This window comes from Somniosus microcephalus, chromosome 22, assembly GCF_052327205.1.
Source record: "Somniosus microcephalus isolate GS21.2 chromosome 22, FLI_Smic_1.0, whole genome shotgun sequence".
Lineage (NCBI taxonomy): Eukaryota > Metazoa > Chordata > Chondrichthyes > Squaliformes > Somniosidae > Somniosus > Somniosus microcephalus.
The window spans coordinates 9,486,138-9,507,720 of NC_141008.1; the positions used below are offsets into that span (position 1 = coordinate 9,486,138).

Consider the following 21,583-nt stretch of genomic DNA (forward strand, 5'->3'; position numbering starts at 1 on the left):
GGGAGAGAGACTGGGAACAGGGACTGGGGAGAGGGACTGGGAACAGGGACTGGGGAGAGGGACTGGGAACAGGGACTGGGGAGAGGGACTGGGAACAGGGACTGGGAACAGGGACTGGGAACAGGGACTGGGAACAGGGACTGGGAACAGGGACTGGGAACAGGGACTGGGAACAGGGACTGGGGAGAGGGACTGGGAACAGGGACTGGGGAGAGGGACTGGGAACAGGGACTGGGAACAGGGACTGGGGAGAGAGACTGGGAACAGGGACTGGGAACAGGGACTGGGAACAGGGACTGGGAACAGGGACTGGGAACAGGGACTGGGAACAGGGACTGGGAACAGGGACTGGGGAGAGAGACTGGGAACAGGGACTGGGAACAGGGACTGGGGAGAGGGACTGGGGAGAGAGACTGGGAACAGGGACTGGGAACAGGGACTGGGGAGAGGGACTGGGGAGAGAGACTGGGAACAGGGACTGGGGAGAGGGACTGGGGAGAGAGACTGGGAACAGGGACTGGGGAGAGAGACTGGGAACAGGGACTGGGGAGAGGGACTGGGGAGAGGGACTGGGGGCTCGGATCTCTGTCACTTACTATTCCTGAGTTCAGGTTCTATCGGTTAACTTGTCCAGCCTGGTGCTCCATGAGTATCAGACTAAGATTTGGACCAAAGGTTATTAGGATCAAACATTCTAATTCCTGGGAATATACATAATTGGGACCATGAACAACCCATCAGGCTGTGCTATTAGACTGTGAGTTCTCACCTTTACCTTGGGCTCAGTGAGAAATTCCCTGAGTTTGATGAATTTGCTGGGTTTTCAGGAGGTGGGGGACGGGTGGGAACAGTCCGTTGCAGTACCGATTGTACCCAGGCTAGTCGATGCTTTCTTGCTCTCTATTTGTGATGAGGTATCTGACTGTGTGAACTTACAGTGATTGGTTATAACTATGCACCTCAATTCACTCCAGAGTTGACGATGGATAAGGTTTGATTTGACTGCCTCTTTAATGTTAATTGTCACTGATTCGCGGGCAGTCCTAACACGAGAGGTAAATTCATGTAATTTAAAGGTAATTGTCAGCAGAATCATCAAGTGCACAGACACCTTCAACCATATCGGAAACAGAGAGCGAGGCCGAGATAAAATGGGGTCGATTTTCGTCTTGTGGTGTAACTCAGTTGCCAATGGTTACAGCCTGATGCTAACTTCACCAGGGTGGTGATGTGCTCACAAAACTCACAGCTCCGTCTGTGTGTACAGTTGTTCACAGAGCCAGGTACAGGTCTGGTTGGGTGCGGGGAGCACACTGGTGGTAGAAGTGGGAAATTGCATGACAAAAATCCTGAAAGCATTTAGAAAGACTCGAGAGGCATCTCATCCCATTAGCTATCTTTGTGAAGGCTGGAGGATCATGGGATGAAGAAGGGACAGGAAGTCCAAGGCAAAGCAGGAGTCTGCGGGCAGGTGAGAGAGTGAGCCAGCCTGTTGGACGGGTGCAGGAGAAGGAGAGGAGGGGGACTGGTACCACTCCATGGGCCCATCTCCAGAAATCCACATTGCAGAAAAACAGGTCAGAAATGGCCTAAAAACTATTGACTGAATCTTCTAGCTGTGGCGGCAGACCATACAACCCATCGCCTCAAACTCTGCGTGCCACTTAAATGGGACTGATCTAAAGCAGCACCAAGTCAAAGCTCGAAGAGGCAAGAAGTGGCATGATATTTGAATATTATAATGAGGCTCCTGCTTCTTTCAGGCGTGATCTTTCTCTGCACTTCACTCGAAGTTGCACCATCCAATATGTACTCTCCCCTGTCCTACAATCATGTCCTGTGCACTGGCCTATGAGACGAAAATTGGCCCCTTTATTTACATTCAGTCCTAAGCATCAAACTCATTGACAACAGTCAGGTCTTACAGGAGCAATTTTATAAAAACATTCAGCAGCTAAGGGAAAGACGGAGAATAAATGAGCGCTGCGGTCCTTTAACTCAGTACCCTGAATCGTCAAACACAGAGCAGCTGCACTCTCTTCTACCACCACACCAGGAGGCCCAGCTTCCGACATTATGCCAAGGGCTCCAAGGCCCAGTGCCTGGGATGTGCACTAGGAGAGACTCGGACTCCTCACAGCCAGACTCGCCTGCTCGGGGACAAGGGATGGATCTGAGAGGATCGAACTGGAGGTGCTCAGTTGTCGAAGGGAGTTCAGTACAGCTGTTGAAAAATAAAGACTGATCAGAAATGAATTAAAATCAGGGCAGTAATGAATAAATAGATCAGTCAGTCAAACAGTACATTACACTGGGCCGATAACCTCCAACACGTGACTCCTAATCTGACAGGTGCCGACATCAGCCTGGCTCTGAAATCACTGCTAACACTTAATGCTTGTGCTTAATGTGAGAAATTTAAATGTAGCTTTCTCCATATTCAGATTAAAACAAACCTCAAGCATTAAATAAACACCACAAATGGCAGCTTTCATCAAGTTGCAAAGGGAGGGCCCTGAGCAAGTGCCAAACCCGGACAGGAGCTGAAACCCAGCCACTTACAACAACTTAGTTACAAGGTGACATTAACAGTGAGTATTCCAAGGGGGATCAGAGACCGAGCTCAAGCTGGAGAGTTATAAACACAGTCAAAGAGATGGGGAGAAAAGTTGCAAAGGAGAAGGGGTTTAAGAGAGAGAATTCCCAAGAGTAGGGTGTAGAATGAAAGGCCACCGGCTGGTATACAAAGGAGAGAATCAGAGGGCACAGGCTGGTATACAGAGGTGGAGAGAATCAGAGGGTGCAGGCTGGTATACAAAGGAGAGAGTCAGAGGGCACAGGCTGGTATACAAAGGAGAGAGTCAGAGGGCACAGGCTGGTATACAAAGGAGAGAATCAGAGGGCACAGGCTGGTATACAGAGGTGGAGAGAATCAGAGGGTGCAGGCTGGTATACAGAGGTGGAGAGAATCAGAGGGTGCAGGCTGGTATACAAAGGAGAGAGTCAGAGGGCACAGGCTGGTATACAAAGGAGAGAGTCAGAGGGCACAGGCTGGTATACAAAGGAGAGAATCAGAGGGCACAGGCTGGTATACAGAGGTGGAGAGAATCAGAGGGTGCAGGCTGGTATACAGAGGTGGAGAGAATCAGAGGGTGCAGGCTGGTATACAAAGGAGAGAGTCAGAGGGCACAGGCTGGTATACAAAGGAGAGAGTCAGAGGGCACAGGCTGGTATACAAAGGAGTCAGAGGGCACAGGCTGGTATACAAAGGAGAGAGTCAGAGGGCACAGGCTGGTATACAAAGGAGAGAGTCAGAGGGCGCAGGCTGGTATACAAAGGAGAGAGTCAGAGGGCACAGGCTGGTATACAGAGGTGGAGAGAGTCAGAGGGCACAGGCTGGTATACAGAGGTGGAGAGAGTCAGAGGGCACAGGCTGGTATACAGAGGTGGAGAGAGTCAGAGGGCACAGGCTGGTATACAGAGGTGGAGAGAGTCAGAGGGCACAGGCTGGTATACAAAGGAGAGAGTCAGAGGGCACAGGCTGGTATACAGAGGAGAGAGTCAGAGGGCGCAGGCTGGTATACAAAGGAGAGAGTCAGAGGGCACAGGCTGGTATACAAAGGAGAGAGTCAGAGGGCACAGGCTGGTATACAAAGGAGAGAGTCAGAGGGCACAGGCTGGTATACAAAGGAGTCAGAGGGCACAGGCTGGTATACAAAGGAGAGAGTCAGAGGGCACAGGCTGGTATACAAAGGAGAGAGTCAGAGGGCGCAGGCTGGTATACAAAGGAGAGAGTCAGAGGGCACAGGCTGGTATACAAAGGAGAGAGTCAGAGGGCGCAGGCTGGTATACAAAGGAGAGAGTCAGAGGGCACAGGCTGGTATACAAAGGAGTCAGAGGGCACAGGCTGGTATACAGAGGTGGAGAGAGTCAGAGGGCACAGGCTGGTATACAGAGGTGGAGAGAATCAGAGGGCACAGGCTGGTATACAGAGGTGGAGAGAATCAGAGGGCGCAGGCTGGTATATGAAGGAGAGGGATAGTTCTCCTGAGCTGGATGAAGGTTGGTCTCTATCCTGGTAAGTCAATGCCACTCGCACTGTTTTCAGGGAGTCACCGGTGGCCATGTTTATATGTGAGGGAAGTTGTCTGAAGTGGGGTCATAACTTGAGGCTGCTTACACCCACTCCACCTCTCCCTTCCATTCCAGGCACATTCAACACCTCTTTCTCCAAGAGTCTGTCTTGTGGAGGTCATTTTAACCCAAGAAAACTAGGAGCAGTACCCATGGGAGATGGGACTTCTCTTCTAAAGCTTTGCAGTTTGGGAAACGCAAAGTGACTAATCATGACAGGAAGACCTGTGGGCTACTGCGGGTGAAGAGAATATACGACAAAAAACACTGAAAATAAAATAACTTCATGTTTTTAACTGATTATTATTGATAATTGACAAAATATCCTGGGAGATGAGAATTCTTTTTACGCAGCGAGTTGTTGTGATCTGGAATGCGCTGCCTGAAAGGGCGGTGGAAGTGGATTCAATAGTAACTTTCAAAAGGGAATTGGATAAATATTTGAAAAGGAAAAATTTGTAGGGCTGTGGGGAAAGAGCAGGGGAGTGGGACTAACTGGAAGCGCTTTCAAACAGCCGGCACAGGCAGGATGGGCCGAACAGCCTTCTTCTGTGCTGTATCAGTCTATGATTTCCCTTTAGTTACTACATTAGGTGCCTGTTAAACATGGGACTGAGCAGAGAGCGGGGAGCTCTCCCTGAACAGTCACTCCACCCACGATAGTGAGCTCTTTCACCGCACCCCCATTTCCAACCAAGGGATCTGTCACTCTGCTCCCTGGATAGGAACCGCTGGAGACCCCCCCCCACCCACCCCCGCAGTGAGCTACAGCAGGGTGCACTGTGAATACAACGGGCACTTACTGAGTCGCAGTGCAGGGAGGGAGCAGTGCTGCTCCAGCCAAGCCAGAGCTGTTTGACACAGGTCGTCCGCACTGCCAGTGGAAACCATTCCATTAAATGACTCAAACAGCGGGCGGATAATGATGCTGAACTATGGACTATCTGTTAAGGATAAAACAGGCAGAGTAGCAAGCAGCAGTCAAGGATCACACATTGGAGACTACATCAAACTTGTTTAACAAAGGATTTTTAATGCACCTTAACTGCGATTTCAAACAAAGAACTGACCATTGTCATGACTGTAATATTCTTAAAGTCGCATTTCTTAATTACATTAACAGATTTCTCCCTTGTGCATTATGCTATCTTCATTATAAAAGTGCAGCTGGACTTCTCAGGCATTGTAAACATCTCTGAATAGTTCCAAAACCACACAGAAATTCTCCTTGGATAAAGAAGAGTAACGATACCCGGGAGTGAGTTACAGGCTGGAATCTAATCGAGGGGTTCGGGTGGTTTATATATACAGGAAACTTTTTTTTATCCAGCCCCGACGGGACCAACGTGGTGCCGGTTCATCAAAAATTCCGGATAACCGAGCGCTATAGTAAAAGATACGGAGAGCTGAGAGCTCCGTATAAAGCAACAAACCCTGTTGCTTAGCAACAGGTTCAGAACAATGGCCACAAGTTCCAAGCGTCTCTGTAGCTTAGCAACAGCTGCAGCCACACCCTTGCACAGCAACAGATGGAGGAAGGCAAGTAATATGAAGTAAAACTTACCTGAACCTACTCCTGAATTTTGCCGGTTAACCGAGATTTCCGGTTATTTAGGTGCCGGTAAATCGAAAGTTTCCTGTAGAATAACCGATACCCGGGAGTGAGTTACAGGCTGGAATCTAATCAAGGGGTTCGGGGGGTTTATATATAGAATAACCGATACCCGGGAGTAAGTTACAGGCTGGAATCTAAACGAGGGATTTGTGGGGTTTATAAATAGAATAACGGATACCCGGGAGTGAGTTACAGGCTGGAATCTAATCGAGGGGTTCGGGGGGGGGGGTTTATATATAGAACAACAGATACCCGGGAGTGAGTTACAGGCTGGAATCTAATCAAGGGGTTCGGGGGGTTTATATATAGAATAACCGATACCCGGGAGTGAGTTACAGGCTGGAATCTAATCAAGGGGTTCGGGGGGTTTATATATAGAATAACAGATACCCGGGAGTGAGTTACAGGCTGGAATCTAATCAAGGGGTTCGGGGGGTTTATATATAGAATAACCGATACCCGGGAGTGAGTTACAGGCTGGAATCTAATCAAGGGGTTCGGGGGGTTTATATATAGAATAACAGATACCCGGGAGTAAGTTACAGGCTGGAATCTAAACGAGGGATTTGTGGGGTTTATAAATAGAATAACGGATACCCGTGTGTGAGTTACAGGCTGGAATCTAATCGAGGGGTTCGGGGGGGTTATATATAGAACAACAGATACCCGTGTGTGAGTTACAGGCTGGAATCTAATCGAGGGGTTCGGGGGGGTTTTATATATAGAACAACAGATACCCGGGAGTGAGTTGCAGGCTGGAATCTAATCGAGGGGTTCGGGGGGGGGGGGGGGTTATATATAGAACCGATACCCGGGAGTGAGTTGCAGGCTGGAATCTAATCGAGGGGTTCGGGGGGGGGGGGTTATATATAGAACAGATACCCGGGAGTGAGTTACAGGCTGGAATCTAATCGAGGGGTTCGGGGGGGGGGGGGTTATATATAGAACAGATACCCGGGAGTGAGTTACAGGCTGGAATCTAATCGAGGGGTTCGGGGGGGGGGGGGGGGGTTATATATAGAACAGATACCCGGGAGTGAGTTGCAGGCTGGAATCTAATCGAGGGGTTCGGGGGGGGGGGGTTATATATAGAACAGATACCCGGGAGTGAGTTGCAGGCTGGAATCTAATCGAGGGGTTCGGGGGGGGGGGGGTTATATATAGAACAGATACCCGGGAGTGAGTTGCAGGCTGGAATCTAATCGAGGGGTTCGGGGGGGGGGGGGGGGTTATATATAGAACAGATACCCGGGAGTGAGTTACAGGCTGGAATCTAATCGAGGGGTTGATGTAGAGAATAATTCGTATCCTGGTTCCCAGTTGTGAAAATAATTAGCCAGTGAGGTAAGGGATGAGCTCAGCTTCCATTGATTGGAAGGGTGAGCAGGCTTTCAGTCGGAGAGGGGGTGTCGGGGTGTTGGAGAGTCAGGGGGATGGGGTGTCGGGGAGGGAGAGTGTTGGGGAGAGGGGCTGTTGGGGGATGGGGAGTCGGGGTGTCAGGAGGATGGGGAGTCGAGGTGTTGGGGAGTCGAGGTGTTGGGGAGTCGAGGTGTTGGGGAGTCGAGGTGTTGGGGAGTCGGGGTGTTGGGGAGTCGGGGTGTTGGGGAGTCGGGGTGTTGGGGAGTCCGGGGGATGGGGAGTCGAGGTGTTGGGGAGTCGAGGTGTTGGGGAGTCGAGGTGTTGGGGAGTCGAGGTGTTGGGGAGTCGAGGTGTTGGGGAGTCGAGGTGTTGGGGAGTCGAGGTGTTGGGGAGTCGAGGTGTTGGGGAGTCGAGGTGTTGGGTAGTCGAGGTGTTGGGGAGTCGAGGTGTTGGGGAGTCGAGGTGTTGGGGAGTCGAGGTGTTGGGGAGTCGAGGTGTTGGGGAGTCGAGGTGTTGGGGAGTCAGGGGGATGGGGTATCGGGGGGAGGGGTGTCGGGGGGATTGGATGTCGGGGGAATGGAGAGTCAGGGGGATTGGATGTCGGGGGGATGGGGAGTTGGGGGTGGGGTGTCGGGGAGAGGGGATAATGGGATGTTGGGGAGAGGGGGTGTCGGGGATGGGCAGTTGGGGGGATGGGGTGTCGGGGAGAGGGGGTATCGGGGGATGGGGAGTCAGGGGGATGGGATGTTGGGGAGAGCGTGAGTCCTCTGGCCCGAGATTGACCCTGGCCCGAGAGTGACCTGGCCCAAGAATGACCTGGCCCGAGAGTGACCCTGGGCCGAGAGTGACCCTGGCCCGAGAGTGACCTGGGCCGAGAGTGACCCTGGGCCGAGAGTGACCTGGGCCGAGAGTGACCCTGGCCCGAGAGTGACCTGGCCCGAGAGTGACCCTTGGCCGAGAGTGACCTGGCCCGAGAGTGACCCTGGGCCGAGAGTGACCTGGCCCGAGAGTGACCCTGGGCCGAGAGTGACACTGGCCAGAGAGTGACCTGGGCCGAGAGTGACCTGGGCCGAGAGTCATCCTGGCCCGAGAGTGACCTGGGCCGAGAGTGACCTGGCCAGAGAATGACCTGGCCCGAGAGTGACCTGGCCCGAGAATCACCTGGCCCGAGAGTGAGCTGGCCCGAGAGTGACCTGGGCTGAGAGTGACCCTGGGCCGAGAGTGGCCGTGGGCCGAGAGTGACCTGGCCCGAGAGTGACCTGGCCCGAGAGTGACCTGGCCCAAGAGTGACCTGGGCCGAGAGTGACCTGGCCAGAGAATGACCTGGCCCGAGAGTGACCTGGCCCGAGAGTGACCCTTGGCCCGAGAATGACCTGGCCCGAGAGTGATCCTGGCCTGAGAGTGACCCTGGGCCGAGAGTGGCCGTGGGCCGAGAGTGACCTGGCCAGAGAATGACCCTTGGCCGAGGGTGACCTGGCCCGAGAGTGACCTGGCCCGAGAATGACCTGGCCCGAGAGTAACCTGGCCCGAGAGTGACCTGGCCCGAGAATGACCTGGCCCGAGAGTGACCCTGGCCCGAGAGTGACCCTGGGCCAAGAGTGACCCTGGACTGAGAGTGACCTGGCCCGAGAGTGACCCTGGGCCGAGAGTGACCTAGCCCGAGAGTGACCCTGGGCCGAGAGTGACCCTGGACAGAGAGTGACCTGGCCCGAGAGTGATCTGGCCCGAGAATGACCCTTGGCCTAGAGTGACCTGGCCCGAGAGTGACCCTGGGCCGAGAGTGACACTGCCCTGAGAGTGACCTGGGCCGAGAGTGACCCTGGCCCAAGAGTGACCCTGGGCCAAGAGTGACCTGGGCCCGAGAGTGACCCTGGCCCGAGAGTGACCTGGCCCGAGAGTGACCTGGCCCGAGAGTGACCTGGGCCGAGAGTGACCCTTGGCCGAGAGTGACCTGGCCCGAGAGTGACCCTGGGCCGAGAGTGACCCTGGGCCGAGAGTGACCCTGGGCCGAGAGTGACCTGGCCTGAGAGTGACCTGGCCTGAGAGTGACCTGGCCTGAGAGTGACCTGGGCCGAGAGTGACCCTGGGCCGAGAGTGACCTGGCCCGAGAGTGACCCTGGCCCGAGAGTGACCTGGCCCAAGAGCGACCCTGGGCCGAGAGTGACCCTGGACCGAGAGTGACACTGGCCTGAGAGTGACCTGGGCCGAGAGTGACCTGGGCCGAGAGTGACCTGGGCCGAGAGTGACCCTGGCCCGAGAGTGACCTGGGCCGAAAGTGACCTGGGCCAAGAGTGACCTGGCCAGAGAGTGACCTGGCCCGAGAATGACCTGGCCCGAGAGTGAGCCTGGGCCGAGAGTGGCTGTGGGCCAAGAGTGACCTGGCCTGAGAGTGACCTGGCCCGAGAGTGACCTGGCCAGAGAATGACCTGGCCCGAGAGTGACCTGGCCCGAGAATGACCCTTGGCCTAGAGTGACCTGGCCCGAGAGAGACCCTGGCCTGAGAGTGACCCTGGGCCGAGAGTGGCCGTGGGCCGAGAGTGGCCGTGGGCCGAGAGTGACCTGGCTAGAGAATGATCCTTGGCCGAGGGTGTCCTGGCCCGAGAGTGACCTGGCCCGAGAGTGACCTGGCCCGAGAGTGACCCTGGCCCGAGAGTGACACTGGACCGAGAGTGACCCTGGACCGAGAGTGACCTGGCCTGAGATTGACCCTGGGCCGAGAGTGACCTGGCCCGAGAGTGACCCTGGGCCGAGAGTGACCCTGGGCCGAGAGTGACCTGGCCCAAGAGTGACCCTGGGCCGAGAGTGACCCTGGGTCGAGAGTGACCTGGCCCGAGAGTGACCCTTGGCCGAGGGTGACCTGGCCTGAGAGTGACCCTGGGTCGAGAGTGACCTGGCCCGAGAGTGACCCTTGGCTGAGGGTGACCTGGCCTGAGAGTGACCTGGCCTGAGAATGACCTGGCCCGAGAGTGACCCTGGGCCGTGAGTGACCTGGCCTGAGAGTGACCCTGGGCCGTGAGTGACCTGTACTGAGATTGATGCTTCTCTTGGTCCCTGTATCAATATGGCAGTGCCACACCTCCAGCTCAGAATGTGCCTGTGCTTCCTGCCCTCCATATTGGATGCTTTGGTATCCGTTTTGCATCTGTAAAGCAGGCACAGCATCATCGAATTTCTAGTTCACGGTATTTGGAAATCTGTGAATGGCTAATCACCTAAATGTACCTCAGAGAGATATGCTTTGAATGTCCTTTGTTCTGGTCTATGCGAAGGGATTTGAAGCTGTAACTTGAACTGTTTTGGATCAATTCATCAGTCAACTGAGGCTATAGGGTACAAGGCTAATCAGGGTCCATGATTGTGTATCAGCATTTGAAAGTAAGCAACTGTGTTTGAAGAGTTAGTTTAATGTTGAGGGCTCGTGCCAGTGAAGTGCCTTTGTTTTTAACATACTGAGAATAATTTGGAATTACGTTGAGTACTGTTCTTTTACTTTGTTCTTGTTCAGTAAGTTTGTGCAGTGGTATATACTACCCTGCCCACTAAATTCCAGATCATGTGGTGCATGTGATATATTTCAGCGAGTGACAATGGTTTTCTGTTTGACTGCTGGGTCCCTGATAGTGCAGTGGTAAATACACACTCCAGTTCATAGGGGACGTAAGGTCTGCTTACAGGAGTGGTCAGTGACGCTGAAACCCATGGAATATCGTATGAAAACCCCAAAATATGACTTCCAGGTGGAATGGGCTTTACTTGCAGGAACGCTGCAGAAGGGAATTGTTTCTTACTGTCACTCTGGGGTGCCATTGTGCAAACAGTGTCCCAGGGGTTATTGTTTGGAACCAGTTAAGGCGAATGTGACTCCAGTCCCACACCAATGTGATTGGCTCTTAACTGCCCTCTGAAGTAGCCTAGCAAGCCCCTCAACCTGCTACCCACAGCGGTTCTCAGGGCCGCTAGAGATAGGCAATAAATGCCGGCCTCTCCAGCGTCACCCCAATCCTGAGAATGAATTTAAAAACAGCTAAAAGTTGCTAAAATGTGTCGGGGATATTTGAGTCGGTGGAAGCGTTGAGCAGAGTACCATGGAGTCTTTGCATTTTGGCTCAGGGTTCTATCACATGCTGCGTGGCTATCTGAGATAAACCTGCTGTAGCCTTGGGCAAGTGTTTGAGGTTGAGGAACCTGCAGGTGATGCTGGCGATAGCAGGAAAGGATTTCCGACAACAAAACTTTCAGCTCCTGGACAGCATTTACGTCCCCATTAGAAAGATCAGCAGGGAGTCCCAAAGGTCAGCACTGCTCACCTCAATGGCTTATTTCTGACATCAAAGCTCCCAAGGTGACAGCAACCCTTAGTAGTATGTGAAAACTGAACTTCTGTCAAAGAATGAGGCAGCTTTTACAACGGATATACGGCACAGAAACAGGCCATTTGGCCCAACCAGTCCATGCCGGCGTTTATGCTCCACTTGAGCCTCCTCCCGTCTTTCCTCATTTAAATCTATCAGCATAATCAGTACTGGGGCAGGAGGGAGCTGTTCCGTTGGGACGGGCTTCACTTGGCCAGTGCTGGGACTAGAGTCCTGGCGGATCATATAACTAGGGCTGTAGAGAGGGCATTAAACTAACTAGTGGGGGGCAGGTTCCTAGAGAGCAAATAATAAAAATGACAACAGAGAAGGTCATAGACTTAGGTAGCAGTGGGGAAATTAAAAACCAGAGCGTGTCAGGAAGGGGCAGAAGGTATGGAGTAAAAAGTAAAGTAATAAAAAGGGCAAAAGCAGGAACTAAGTGTCACAAAACATATTTGAAAGTTCTCTATCTGAATGCACGTAGCATTCGTAACAAAATAGACGAGTTAATGGCACAAATAACTACATATGGGTATGATCTTGTGGCCATTACAGAAACATGGCTACAGGGTGACAATGCCTGGGAATTAAACATACGAGGTTATTTAACGATCAGGAAGGACAGACAGGAAGGAAGGGGAGGTGGGGTGGCTATGTTAATAAAGGAAGGAATCACTGTAATACAGAGAAATGATATTGGGTCAAAAGATCAGGATAATGAAACAGTTTGGGTGGAGATAAGGAATAATAAGGGGGAAAAAACACTAGTGGGCGTAGTCTATAGGCCTCCGAACAGTTGCAACTCTGTTGGACGGAGTATCAATCAGGAAATAGTTGAGGCTTGTAATAAGGGAACATCTATAATTATGGGGGATTTTAACTATCATATTAATTGGACAAATCAAATTGGGCAGGGCTGCCTTGAGGATGAGTTCATTGAGTGTATTACGGATGGGTTTCTTGAGCAGTATGTAACTGAACTGACCAGGGGGCAAGCAACTTTAGATCTGGTCCTGTGTAACGAGACAGGATTAATTAAAAATGTCCTAGTAAAGGATCCCCTTGGAATGAGTGACCATAACATGGTTGAATTCCATATTCAATTAGAGGGTGAGAAGGTTGGATCTCAAACAAGCATGCTAAGCTTGAATAAAGGAGACTATGAAGGTATGAGTGCGGAATTGAGTAGAGTGGATTGGGAAAATAGATTAAAGGGTAAGACAATACATGATCAGTGGTGTACATTTAAGGAGTTATTTTACAACTTCCAAAAAATATATATTCCACTGAGAAGAAAAGGGTGTAAAAGAAAAGACAGCCATCTGTGGCTAAGTAAAGAAATTAAGGATAGTATTCGACTAAAAACAAGGGCATATAAGGTAGCCAAATCTAGTGGGAGGATAGAGGATTGGGAAAACTTTAAAAGACAGCAAAAAATAACAAAAAGATTGATTAAGAAAGGGAAGATAGATTATGAAAGTAAATTAGCAAAAAATATAAAAACAGATAGTAAGAGTTTTTACACTTATATAAAAAGAAAAAGGGTGGCTAAAGTAAATGTTGGTCCCTTAGAGGATGAGACCGGGAAATTAATGGTGGGAAATATGGAGATGGCAAAAACACTGAATGAATATTTTGTATCAGTCTTTACAGTAGAGGACACTAAGAATATCCCAACACTGGACAAACAGGGGGCTATAGGGGGGAGGAGCTAAACACGATCAAAATCACTAAGGAAGTGGTACTCGGTAAAATAATGGGACTCAAGGCGGATAAATCACCTGGACCTGATGGCTTACATCCTAGGGTCTTGAGGGAAGTGGCGGTAGGGATTGTGGATGCATTGGTAATAATTTTCCAAAACTCCCTGGACTCAGCAAAGGTCCCGGCAGACTGGAAAACTGCTAATGTAACACCCTTATTTAAAAAGGGCAGTAGACAGAAGGCTGGAAACTATAGACCGGTTAGCCTAACATCTGTGGTAGGTAAAATTTTGGAGTCCATTATTAAGGAGACAGTAACAGGACATTTGGATAATCATCATTTAATAGGACAAAGTCAGCATGGTTTTATGAAGGGGAAGTCATGTTTGACAAATTTGCTGGAGTTCTTTGAGGAAGTAACATATAGGGTGGATAAAGAGGAACCAGTGGACGTAGTGTATTTAGACTTCCAAAAGGCATTTGACAAGGTGCCACACAAAAGATTATTGCTTAAGATAAAAAATCACGGGATTGGGGGTAATATTCTGGCATGGATAGAGGATTGGCTATCTAACAGAAGGCAGAGAGTTGGGATAAATGGTTCATTCTCAGACTGGCAATCAGTAACTAGTGGTGTTCCGCAGGGGTCAGTGCTGGGTTCCCAACTCTTTACAATCTATATTAACGATTTGGAGGAGGGGACCGATGGGAGGGAAAGTAGTGAGTGAGGAGGACATAAAAAACCTGCAAGGGGACATAGACAGGCTAAGTAAGTGGGCAGAGATTTGGCAGATGGAATACAATACTGGAAAGTGTGAGGTTATGCACTTTGGCAGGAAAAATCGTAGAGCAAGTTATTATCTTAATGGCAAGAAACTGGAAAGTACTGAAGTACAAAGGGATCTGGGGGTCCTGGTGCACGAAACTCAAAAGGCTAGTATGCAGGTGCAGCAAGTGATTAAGAAGGCCAATGGAATGTTGGCTTTCATTGCTAGGGGGATAGAATATAAAAATAGGGAGGTATTGCTTCAGTTGTACAAGGTATTGGTGAGACCGCACCTGGAATACTGCATACAGTTTTGGTGTCCATACTTAAGAAAAGACATACTTGCTCTCGAGTCAGTACAAAGAAGGTTCACTCGGTTAATCCCGGGGATGAGGGGATGGACATATGAGGAGAGGTTGAGTAGATTGGGACTCTACTCATTAGAGTTCAGAAGAATGAGAGGCGATCTTATTGAAACATATAAGATTGTGAAGGGGTTGGATCGGGTGGATGCGGGGAGGATGTTCCCGATGATGGGTGAAACTAGAACTAGGGGGCATAGTCTTAGAATAAGGGTCTGCTCTTTCAAAACTGAGATGAGGAGGAACTACTTCACTCAGAGGGTGGTAGGTCCATGGAATATGCTGCCCCAAAAAGCTGTAGAAGCTACATCATTACATAAATTTAAAACAGAAATAGACAGTTTCCTAGAAGTAAAGGGAATTAAGGGTTACGGGGAGCGGGCAGGAATTTGGACATGAGTCTCGGTTCGGATTGGACATGGCCCTGTGGGTAGCGGAGCAGGCCCAGGGGCCGTGTAGCCTGATCCTGCTCCTACTTCTTGTGTCTAATTCTGTTAGATTCAGGAGATGGTTCTGTGATAGTGGATTGGCGGTTAGGGTCAGATCAGCCATGATCTTATTGAATGGCGGAGCAGGCTCGAGGGGCCGATTGGCCTACTCCTGCTCCTATTTCTTATGTTCTTAACCCTCTATTCCCTTCTCCCTCATACGCTTATCCCTTAAATGCATCGATACTATTCGCTTCAACCACTCCCTGTGGTAGCGAGTTCCACATTCACCACTCTCTGGGTAAAGAAGTCTTTTCTGAATTCCCTATTAGATTTCTTGGTGACTATCTTATAGTGATGGCCTCTAGTTTTGCTCTTCCCCACAAGTGGAAAAACTCTCTCTGTATCCACTCTCTCAAAACAATTCATAATTTTAAAGACCTCTATTAGGTCACCCCTCAGCCTTCTCTTTCATGAGAAAAAAGACCCAGCCTGTTCGTCCTTTCCTAATAGGTATACCCTCGCATTTCTGGTACCTTCTCCATTGCCTCTATATCCTTTTTATAATATGGCGACCACAATTGTAGTCAGTACTTTACGGCCTAGAAATTCAGTGGGCTGCGCCACCCGTTAGCGCCTTAAGAGGGCGCTAAGTGGGTCGGAAGCCACTGGCCACGCCTCCCGCTAAATTTAGCGGGACGCTAATGGTGGCACTAGCCGTTAGTGCTGCGCCGCCACCGACGACATCATCGGTGTGCGCAGCGCCCCGCTGACGCCCCGATTGCGATATTTAGTAGCGCCCCCTGCTTTAACGCCAGATGCTATTTGCGACCGGTTCAGGGGAGCCTACCTGCGGCGGTAGAGGCGCTGAGGTGCGGGGCGGCCATTTTTTTTGCTGGCCGCCTACCAGCACCTCTCTGCGCTGCCGTCCCCGGCCTCCTGAGCACCCCCCCCCCTCCGCGGAGTGCCGACTGCGTTCCAAGAGCCCAGCTCTTTTGCCGGCACTCACGATCCTCGATCGCGCTGCACAAAGCCCCTCTCCTTTAAGAAGGGGAGGAAGGCCTGCAGTACTGCAGCGCGACGTGCCGCAGCATGTGGCGCTGCGGCAAGTTGCGCAGCGATCTTCAGTTGCAGCGCCCCCAAGAGGGATGCGGGGCACCTCCAGTAGCGCCGCGCTTCCCTCTGGGGCGCGCAAAGTGAATTTCCGGCGGGCGGCCGCAACTACTTCCGGGGCGCTACTTTCAGCGCCCTGGCGAGGCTGGCACCCCAAACGAGGCGCTACTGAATTTCTAGGCCTAAGTGTGGTCTAACCAAGGTTCAATACAAGTTTAGCCTAACTTCCCTACTTTTCAATTCTATCCCTCTAGAAATAAACCCTAGTGCTTGGTTTGCTTTTTTATGGCCTTATTAACCGGTGTCGCTACTTTTAGTGGTTTGTGTATTTGTACTCCGCGATCCCTTCGCCCTTCCACCCCATTTAGATTCTTATTTTCCAAGCTTTTAGCTTTTTTAAAATTCGTTCTCAGGGTTGGGGTGATGCGGGCAAGGTCGGCATTTATTGCCCATCTCTCGCTGCCCTGAGAAGGTGATGGTGGTGGGCCTTCTCCTTTAACCGCTGTGGGTAGCAGGTTGAGGGGATTGCTAGGCTGCTTCAGAGGGCCGTTAAGAGCCAATCACATTGGTGTGGGACTAGAGTCACATACAGGTCAGACCAGGTAAGGGCAGTAGGGTTTGTTCGCTAAAGAACATTAGTGAATCAGTTGGGTTTTTACGACAATCCGACAGCTTCATGGTCACTTTTACTCAGTAAAAGATAATGGCATTGTTTTATTTCCAGATTAAAACATTTTTTAATTCAGTCTCGAGCAGTCATGGTGAGATTTGAACTAGTATTCTCTGGAATATTAGTCCAGGAACATAACCACCACACTGCAGTACCCCTTCAGCCTGGGACTTTAACACAAATAATTACCAGCTCCGGGTCTCCTGTACGCCTCTCTTCCGCTTATGTCTATAGATTGGGAGATGGTTAGTCAACTGAAAATAAATCCATAGCTTACCCTCGCTCACCTCGTGCCCCTAACCGATGGGTCCTCTGGGATATAAGGCTAGCAGAATGGGCAGACAAGGGGCAGATGGAATTTAATACAGAGAAGTGTGAGGCGATACATTTTGGCAGAAGGACCAGGGAGAGGCAATATACATTGAATGGCACAGTTTTAAAGAGTGTGCAGGGACAGAGGGACCTGGGAGTTAATGTGCATAGGTCTCTGAAGGTGGCAGGACATATTGAGAGAGTGGTTAGCAAAGCATATATGATCTTGGGCTTCACAAATAGAGGTATTGAGTACAAAAAGTAGAGAAGTTACACTGAACCTTTATAAAGCGCTGGTTAGGCTACAACTGGAGTATTGCGTCCAGGTCTGGTCACCACACTTTAGGAAGGATGTGAAGGCCCTTGAGAGGGTGCAGAGGAGATTTACTAGAATCCGGGGATGGGGGATCTTAGCTACAAGGACAGGTTGGAGAAGCTGGATTTGTTTTCATTAGAGCAAAAGAGGTTGAGGGGTGATTTGATGGAGGTGTACAAGATTATGGCGGGTTTGGATAGGCTAGACGGGGAAAGGCTGATCCCACTAGTTGATGGTACAAGGACTAGGGGACACAGATTTAAGGTTTTGGGCAAGAGATACAGGGGGGACGTGAGGAAAAACATTTTTTACGCAGCAAGTGGTGAGGACCTGGAACTCGCTGCCAACGGAAGTGCTGGAGGCGGAGACACTCAATGTTTTCAAGGGGAGACTGGATAGGCACTTGAGGGAAATAAACTTGCAGGGCTACAGGGATAGAGCGGGGGAATGGGACTGACTGGATTGTTCTACAGAGAGCCGGCACTGACTCGATGGGCCGAATGGCCTCTTTCTGTGCCGTGTGACTCTATGGGGGGCAGGACCTCTTCTCCCAGGAGATAAACAACCGCTTATTTATTGTCACCCACCATGAAACATTGTTCCTCTCACAAGGAGATAAAGGACACTAGTGAACCAGAATGCTTGCCTTTATTAGCCGTGGCATAGAATACAAGAGCAGGGGGGTTTATGCTTCAACTGTATAAAACACTAGTTAGGCCTCAGCTGGAGTACTGCGTGCAGTTCTGGTCACCACATTACAGGAAAGATGTGATTGCACCAGAGAGGGTACAGAGGAGATTTACAAGGATGTTGCTGGGAGTAGAGAATCTTAGCTATGAGGAAAGACTGGATAGGCTGGGGTTATTTTCCTTGGAACAGAGGAGGCTGAGGGGAGACCTTATTGAGGTGTATAAAATTATGAGGGGCCTAGATAAAGTGGATAGAAAGGACCTATTTCCCTTAGCAGAGGGGTCAAAAACCAGGGGGCACAGATTTAAAGTAATTGGGGGAAGGTTTAGAGGGGATTTGAGGGGAAATTTCTTCACCCAGAGGGCTGTGGGGGTCTGGAACTCACTGCCTGAAAGGGTGGTAGAGGCAGGAACCCTAACCACATTTAAAAAGTACTTGGATGTGCACTTGGGATGCTGTAACCTGCAGGGCTACGGACCAAGAGCTGGGAAGTGGGATTAGGCTGGATAGCTCTTTGTTGGCCGGCGCGGACACAATGGGCCGCAATGGCCTCCTTCCGTGCTGTAACTTTCTATGATTCTGTGAACTGAGACATCACAGTGGAGAACGGTACAACCAGATCCTGGAATTTAACCTGCCACATCTGCACTGTGAAGCCAGCTGTCTAGTGCCATTATTTTAGTCACAACTTGATTAAAACAGGAATGGCTGATAAAGGGTTGATAAAGGATACAATCCAGAATTTCCAGTTGCACAGTGTCCGAACTCGCACATACTCATTGAACATCTCTCTCATCTGTCTGAAGCGTTGCCGGGTGATTGGCACTCCTGTGGCGGGAAGCTGCTGCTGACAGATGCTGGAAATCAGAAGATAAAAGATCACCTGCTGCAGGAAGACCACTTTCTCAGCTGACGACAATGGACAGGCAAAGAGCAGCTGCTCCATCGACCCTGTCCATTCAGCCATGTTACAACTAAACACCACCACCCCCAGTGCTCCCACCCACCAGCAGCCATGCGACCTCCCGAGAGAGGCAATAACATACATCATAAACCCCAGGCCAATTCAGGGCGAAAGGGCCTCTCGGAAATTACTCTCCAACCCCCGAAGGCGACCAAAGCAAGTTCTAGGTGACCACATGGCTCATCACCCAAGGCCCCACCTACCCCTACACTGTTCTATCCCCTGTACCCCACCCTACCTGTACACTGTGATACAGAATCATAGAATCAACAACAACAACTTCTATTTATATAGTGCCTTTAACGAAGAAGGATTAGATACAGAGTAAAGCTCCCTCTACACTGTCCCATCAAACACTCCCAGGGCAGGTACAGCACGGGTTAGATACAGAGTAAAGCTCCCTCTACACTGTCCCATCAAACACTCCCAGGGCAGGTACAGCACGGGTTAGATACAGAGTAAAGCTCCCTCTACACTGTCCCATCAAACACTCCCAGGGCAGGGACAGCACGGGTTAGATACAGAGTAAAGCTCCCTCTACACTGTCCCATCAAACACTCCCAGGGCAGGTACAGCACGGGTTAGATACAGAGTAAAGCCCCCTCTACACTGTTCCATCAAACACTCTCAGGGCAGGAACAGCACGGGTTAGAGTAAAGCTCCCTCTACACTGCAGTTGCTGAAAGATCTGCACGGAAACTCTTACTTGATTGCAGCATTGATCTTCTCGATATCTTCCCGAATTCTTTGTGCCTCTTCCTGTGTCTGTGCCCGTTCCTGCTGTAGTTTGGCAATGTACTCTGCTGTCTTCTGCAGTGTAGTGGCCTTGCTCACCTACAGGAACCATACAAGATCAAGAATGTGCCCGAGAGTAATAAAACCAGCTTTGGCAAGAATGAAGAAGTGCAAGTGAGGGAATGTGTGAAAGATGCAATGGCCCAGAAATTCGGGTCGGGGGCTTCCCGCGGGTGTAAGCCTCCGACCTGCACTTACCTTGCGCGCCGGCCGTTGAGCTGTGGGCCCCCGTGGAATTGCGATCCTGGGCCTGCTCCAACTGCCGGCGCACAGTGCTTGCATATCCCAGGGGTGCAGTTAGTTCGATGCGTCCCCTGGGGTCAGATAGGCCATGGAGAGCCAATGGTAGCAGGGAATGCTTCATTCATAAATTTGACAGGAAGACATGTCAAACCTATAAATACTATGGCCTAGAAATTGAGTTGGCGCCGCGCCAGGGCTTTAGCGCCGGAAATTTAGCGCCGGCGCTAAGTCCCCCTGCGCGCGGCAAAAATTCAGTAGCGCCGCGCCCAGACGGCTGCCGGCGCTACTGGCGGGCGTGAGCGCCTCCCAATGGGCGCTGACTGCCACATTGCGGCGCTAATCCGGCGCTGCGGGACCCGATGCGGTGCGGCAGGCTGGGGAAGTGCAGGCCTCCTCCTTCAGTTAAGGAGGAGCTGCCTGCACCCGCCCGCTGTCCGTTCAAATATTGAAAAAAATGAGCCCGGCACCTCGGACAAGTGCCGGGCTTGCAGGCCAGACGCATCTGTTCCGCGGGGGGGGGTGGAGGAGTCCGGGGAGGGAGGTGCGGGCAGGCGGCCGGCGGGAAAGCGGCCGGCCGCTGCGCGACCTTAATGCGCCGGCGCTAACTCGGGGAAGACTCGGTTGAAAAAATCTTAGTTGCGGCTGCCACGGGCGAGGCGGCCGCAACTCAATTTCGGCGCTGGGGCCCGTCACCACGGCAACCGGGACGCTGCGCACACCGATGACGTCATCGGTGCCGGCGCAGCGCAACCGGTCTACCGCCGATTCTAGGGCCCCAGGGAATTTCTAAACTGGCCATAACTCCAGCGCTAGGCCCTCTAGCGCCTCAAATGCGGCGCTAAGGCTACTCAATTTCTAGGCCTATAAGTCCCAAAACATCACTAAAACCTCAAATAATGTTTTTTTTTTAATCACATTTTAAAAATAAACTATAAATTACATGAAATAACTATTTTAAACAATAATTTAAATTTTTGAAAAAAATAATTACATTTTCTAACGGGGCTAAAAATAAACTTACCTTTCTTTAAAGTATTTAAAAATAATAAACCTGTGGAAAAAATGTTTTAAATTTAATTAATTCACCACTTACCTTGTTAAAAGCAGGCCTTACGACTGCTTTTTACATGTCTAACTTCTGGAGACTTACCTTCCCGGAGAAACCTGGAAAAAAAACGTAAGTTCGATGCGCACGCGCTGCCTCTCCTGCGCACGCGTTCCACCTCTTAACCCCTTCTTTCAGGGGAACGGAAGTGCCGGTTTCCCGCGCATGCGCAGTGCATGCACGAAACCGGCACTTCCATTGGGCCTACGCGTGAGTGCCCCGTGCGTACTCACCCGTGGAGACCCGAATTTCTGGGCCAATATCTAGTTCAGCTCACAATGGGGTACTCATGTTACGCAACTGGGCTATGTTGTTGCATAATTAGATACTGGGCAATATGGGCGCACTCCTGAACATAAGACGCTGGGAACATCACCACCTACAAGCTCCCCTCCAAGCCACACACCATCCTGACTTGGACCTGTATTGCCGTTCCTTCACTGTCGCTGGGCCAAAATCCTGGAACTCCCTTCCTAACAGCATTGTGGGTGTACCTACATCATATGGACTGCAGCGGTTCAAGAAGGCGGCTCACCACCATCTTCTCAACGGCAATTAGGGATGGGCACTAAATGCAGGCCTAGCCAGCCAGCGACGCCCACATCCCATCAATGAATAAAAATTTTTTTTTTTAATGCTTATGGGGATGGCCA

The 21,583-nt window shown here is 50.9% G+C and overlaps 1 protein-coding gene across 6 annotated transcripts in view; it reads right to left on the bottom strand.

The window, feature by feature from the left end:
* Positions 1 to 972: 972 nt before the first annotated feature.
* The window catches only part of mlxipl (MLX interacting protein like), a 273,904-nt gene continuing 253,293 nt past the window's right edge, over positions 973 to 21,583 (bottom strand). For 4 of the 6 annotated variants that reach the window (XM_085964155.1, XM_085964156.1, XM_085964158.1 and 1 more), the window contains 4 exons: positions 19,494 to 19,621; positions 18,557 to 18,680; positions 4,938 to 5,067; positions 973 to 2,224 (listed from right to left, as the gene is read on the bottom strand). In XM_085964155.1, coding sequence (XP_085820281.1) covers positions 2,115 to 2,224; positions 4,938 to 5,067; positions 18,557 to 18,680; positions 19,494 to 19,621 — 492 coding nt within the window. In that variant the 3' untranslated portion in view covers positions 973 to 2,114. Of the gene's footprint in view, positions 2,225 to 4,937; positions 5,079 to 18,556; positions 18,681 to 19,493; positions 19,622 to 21,583 lie in introns of all 6 variants that reach the window. The other 2 variants (XM_085964157.1, XM_085964159.1) reach the window with 2 other exon arrangements.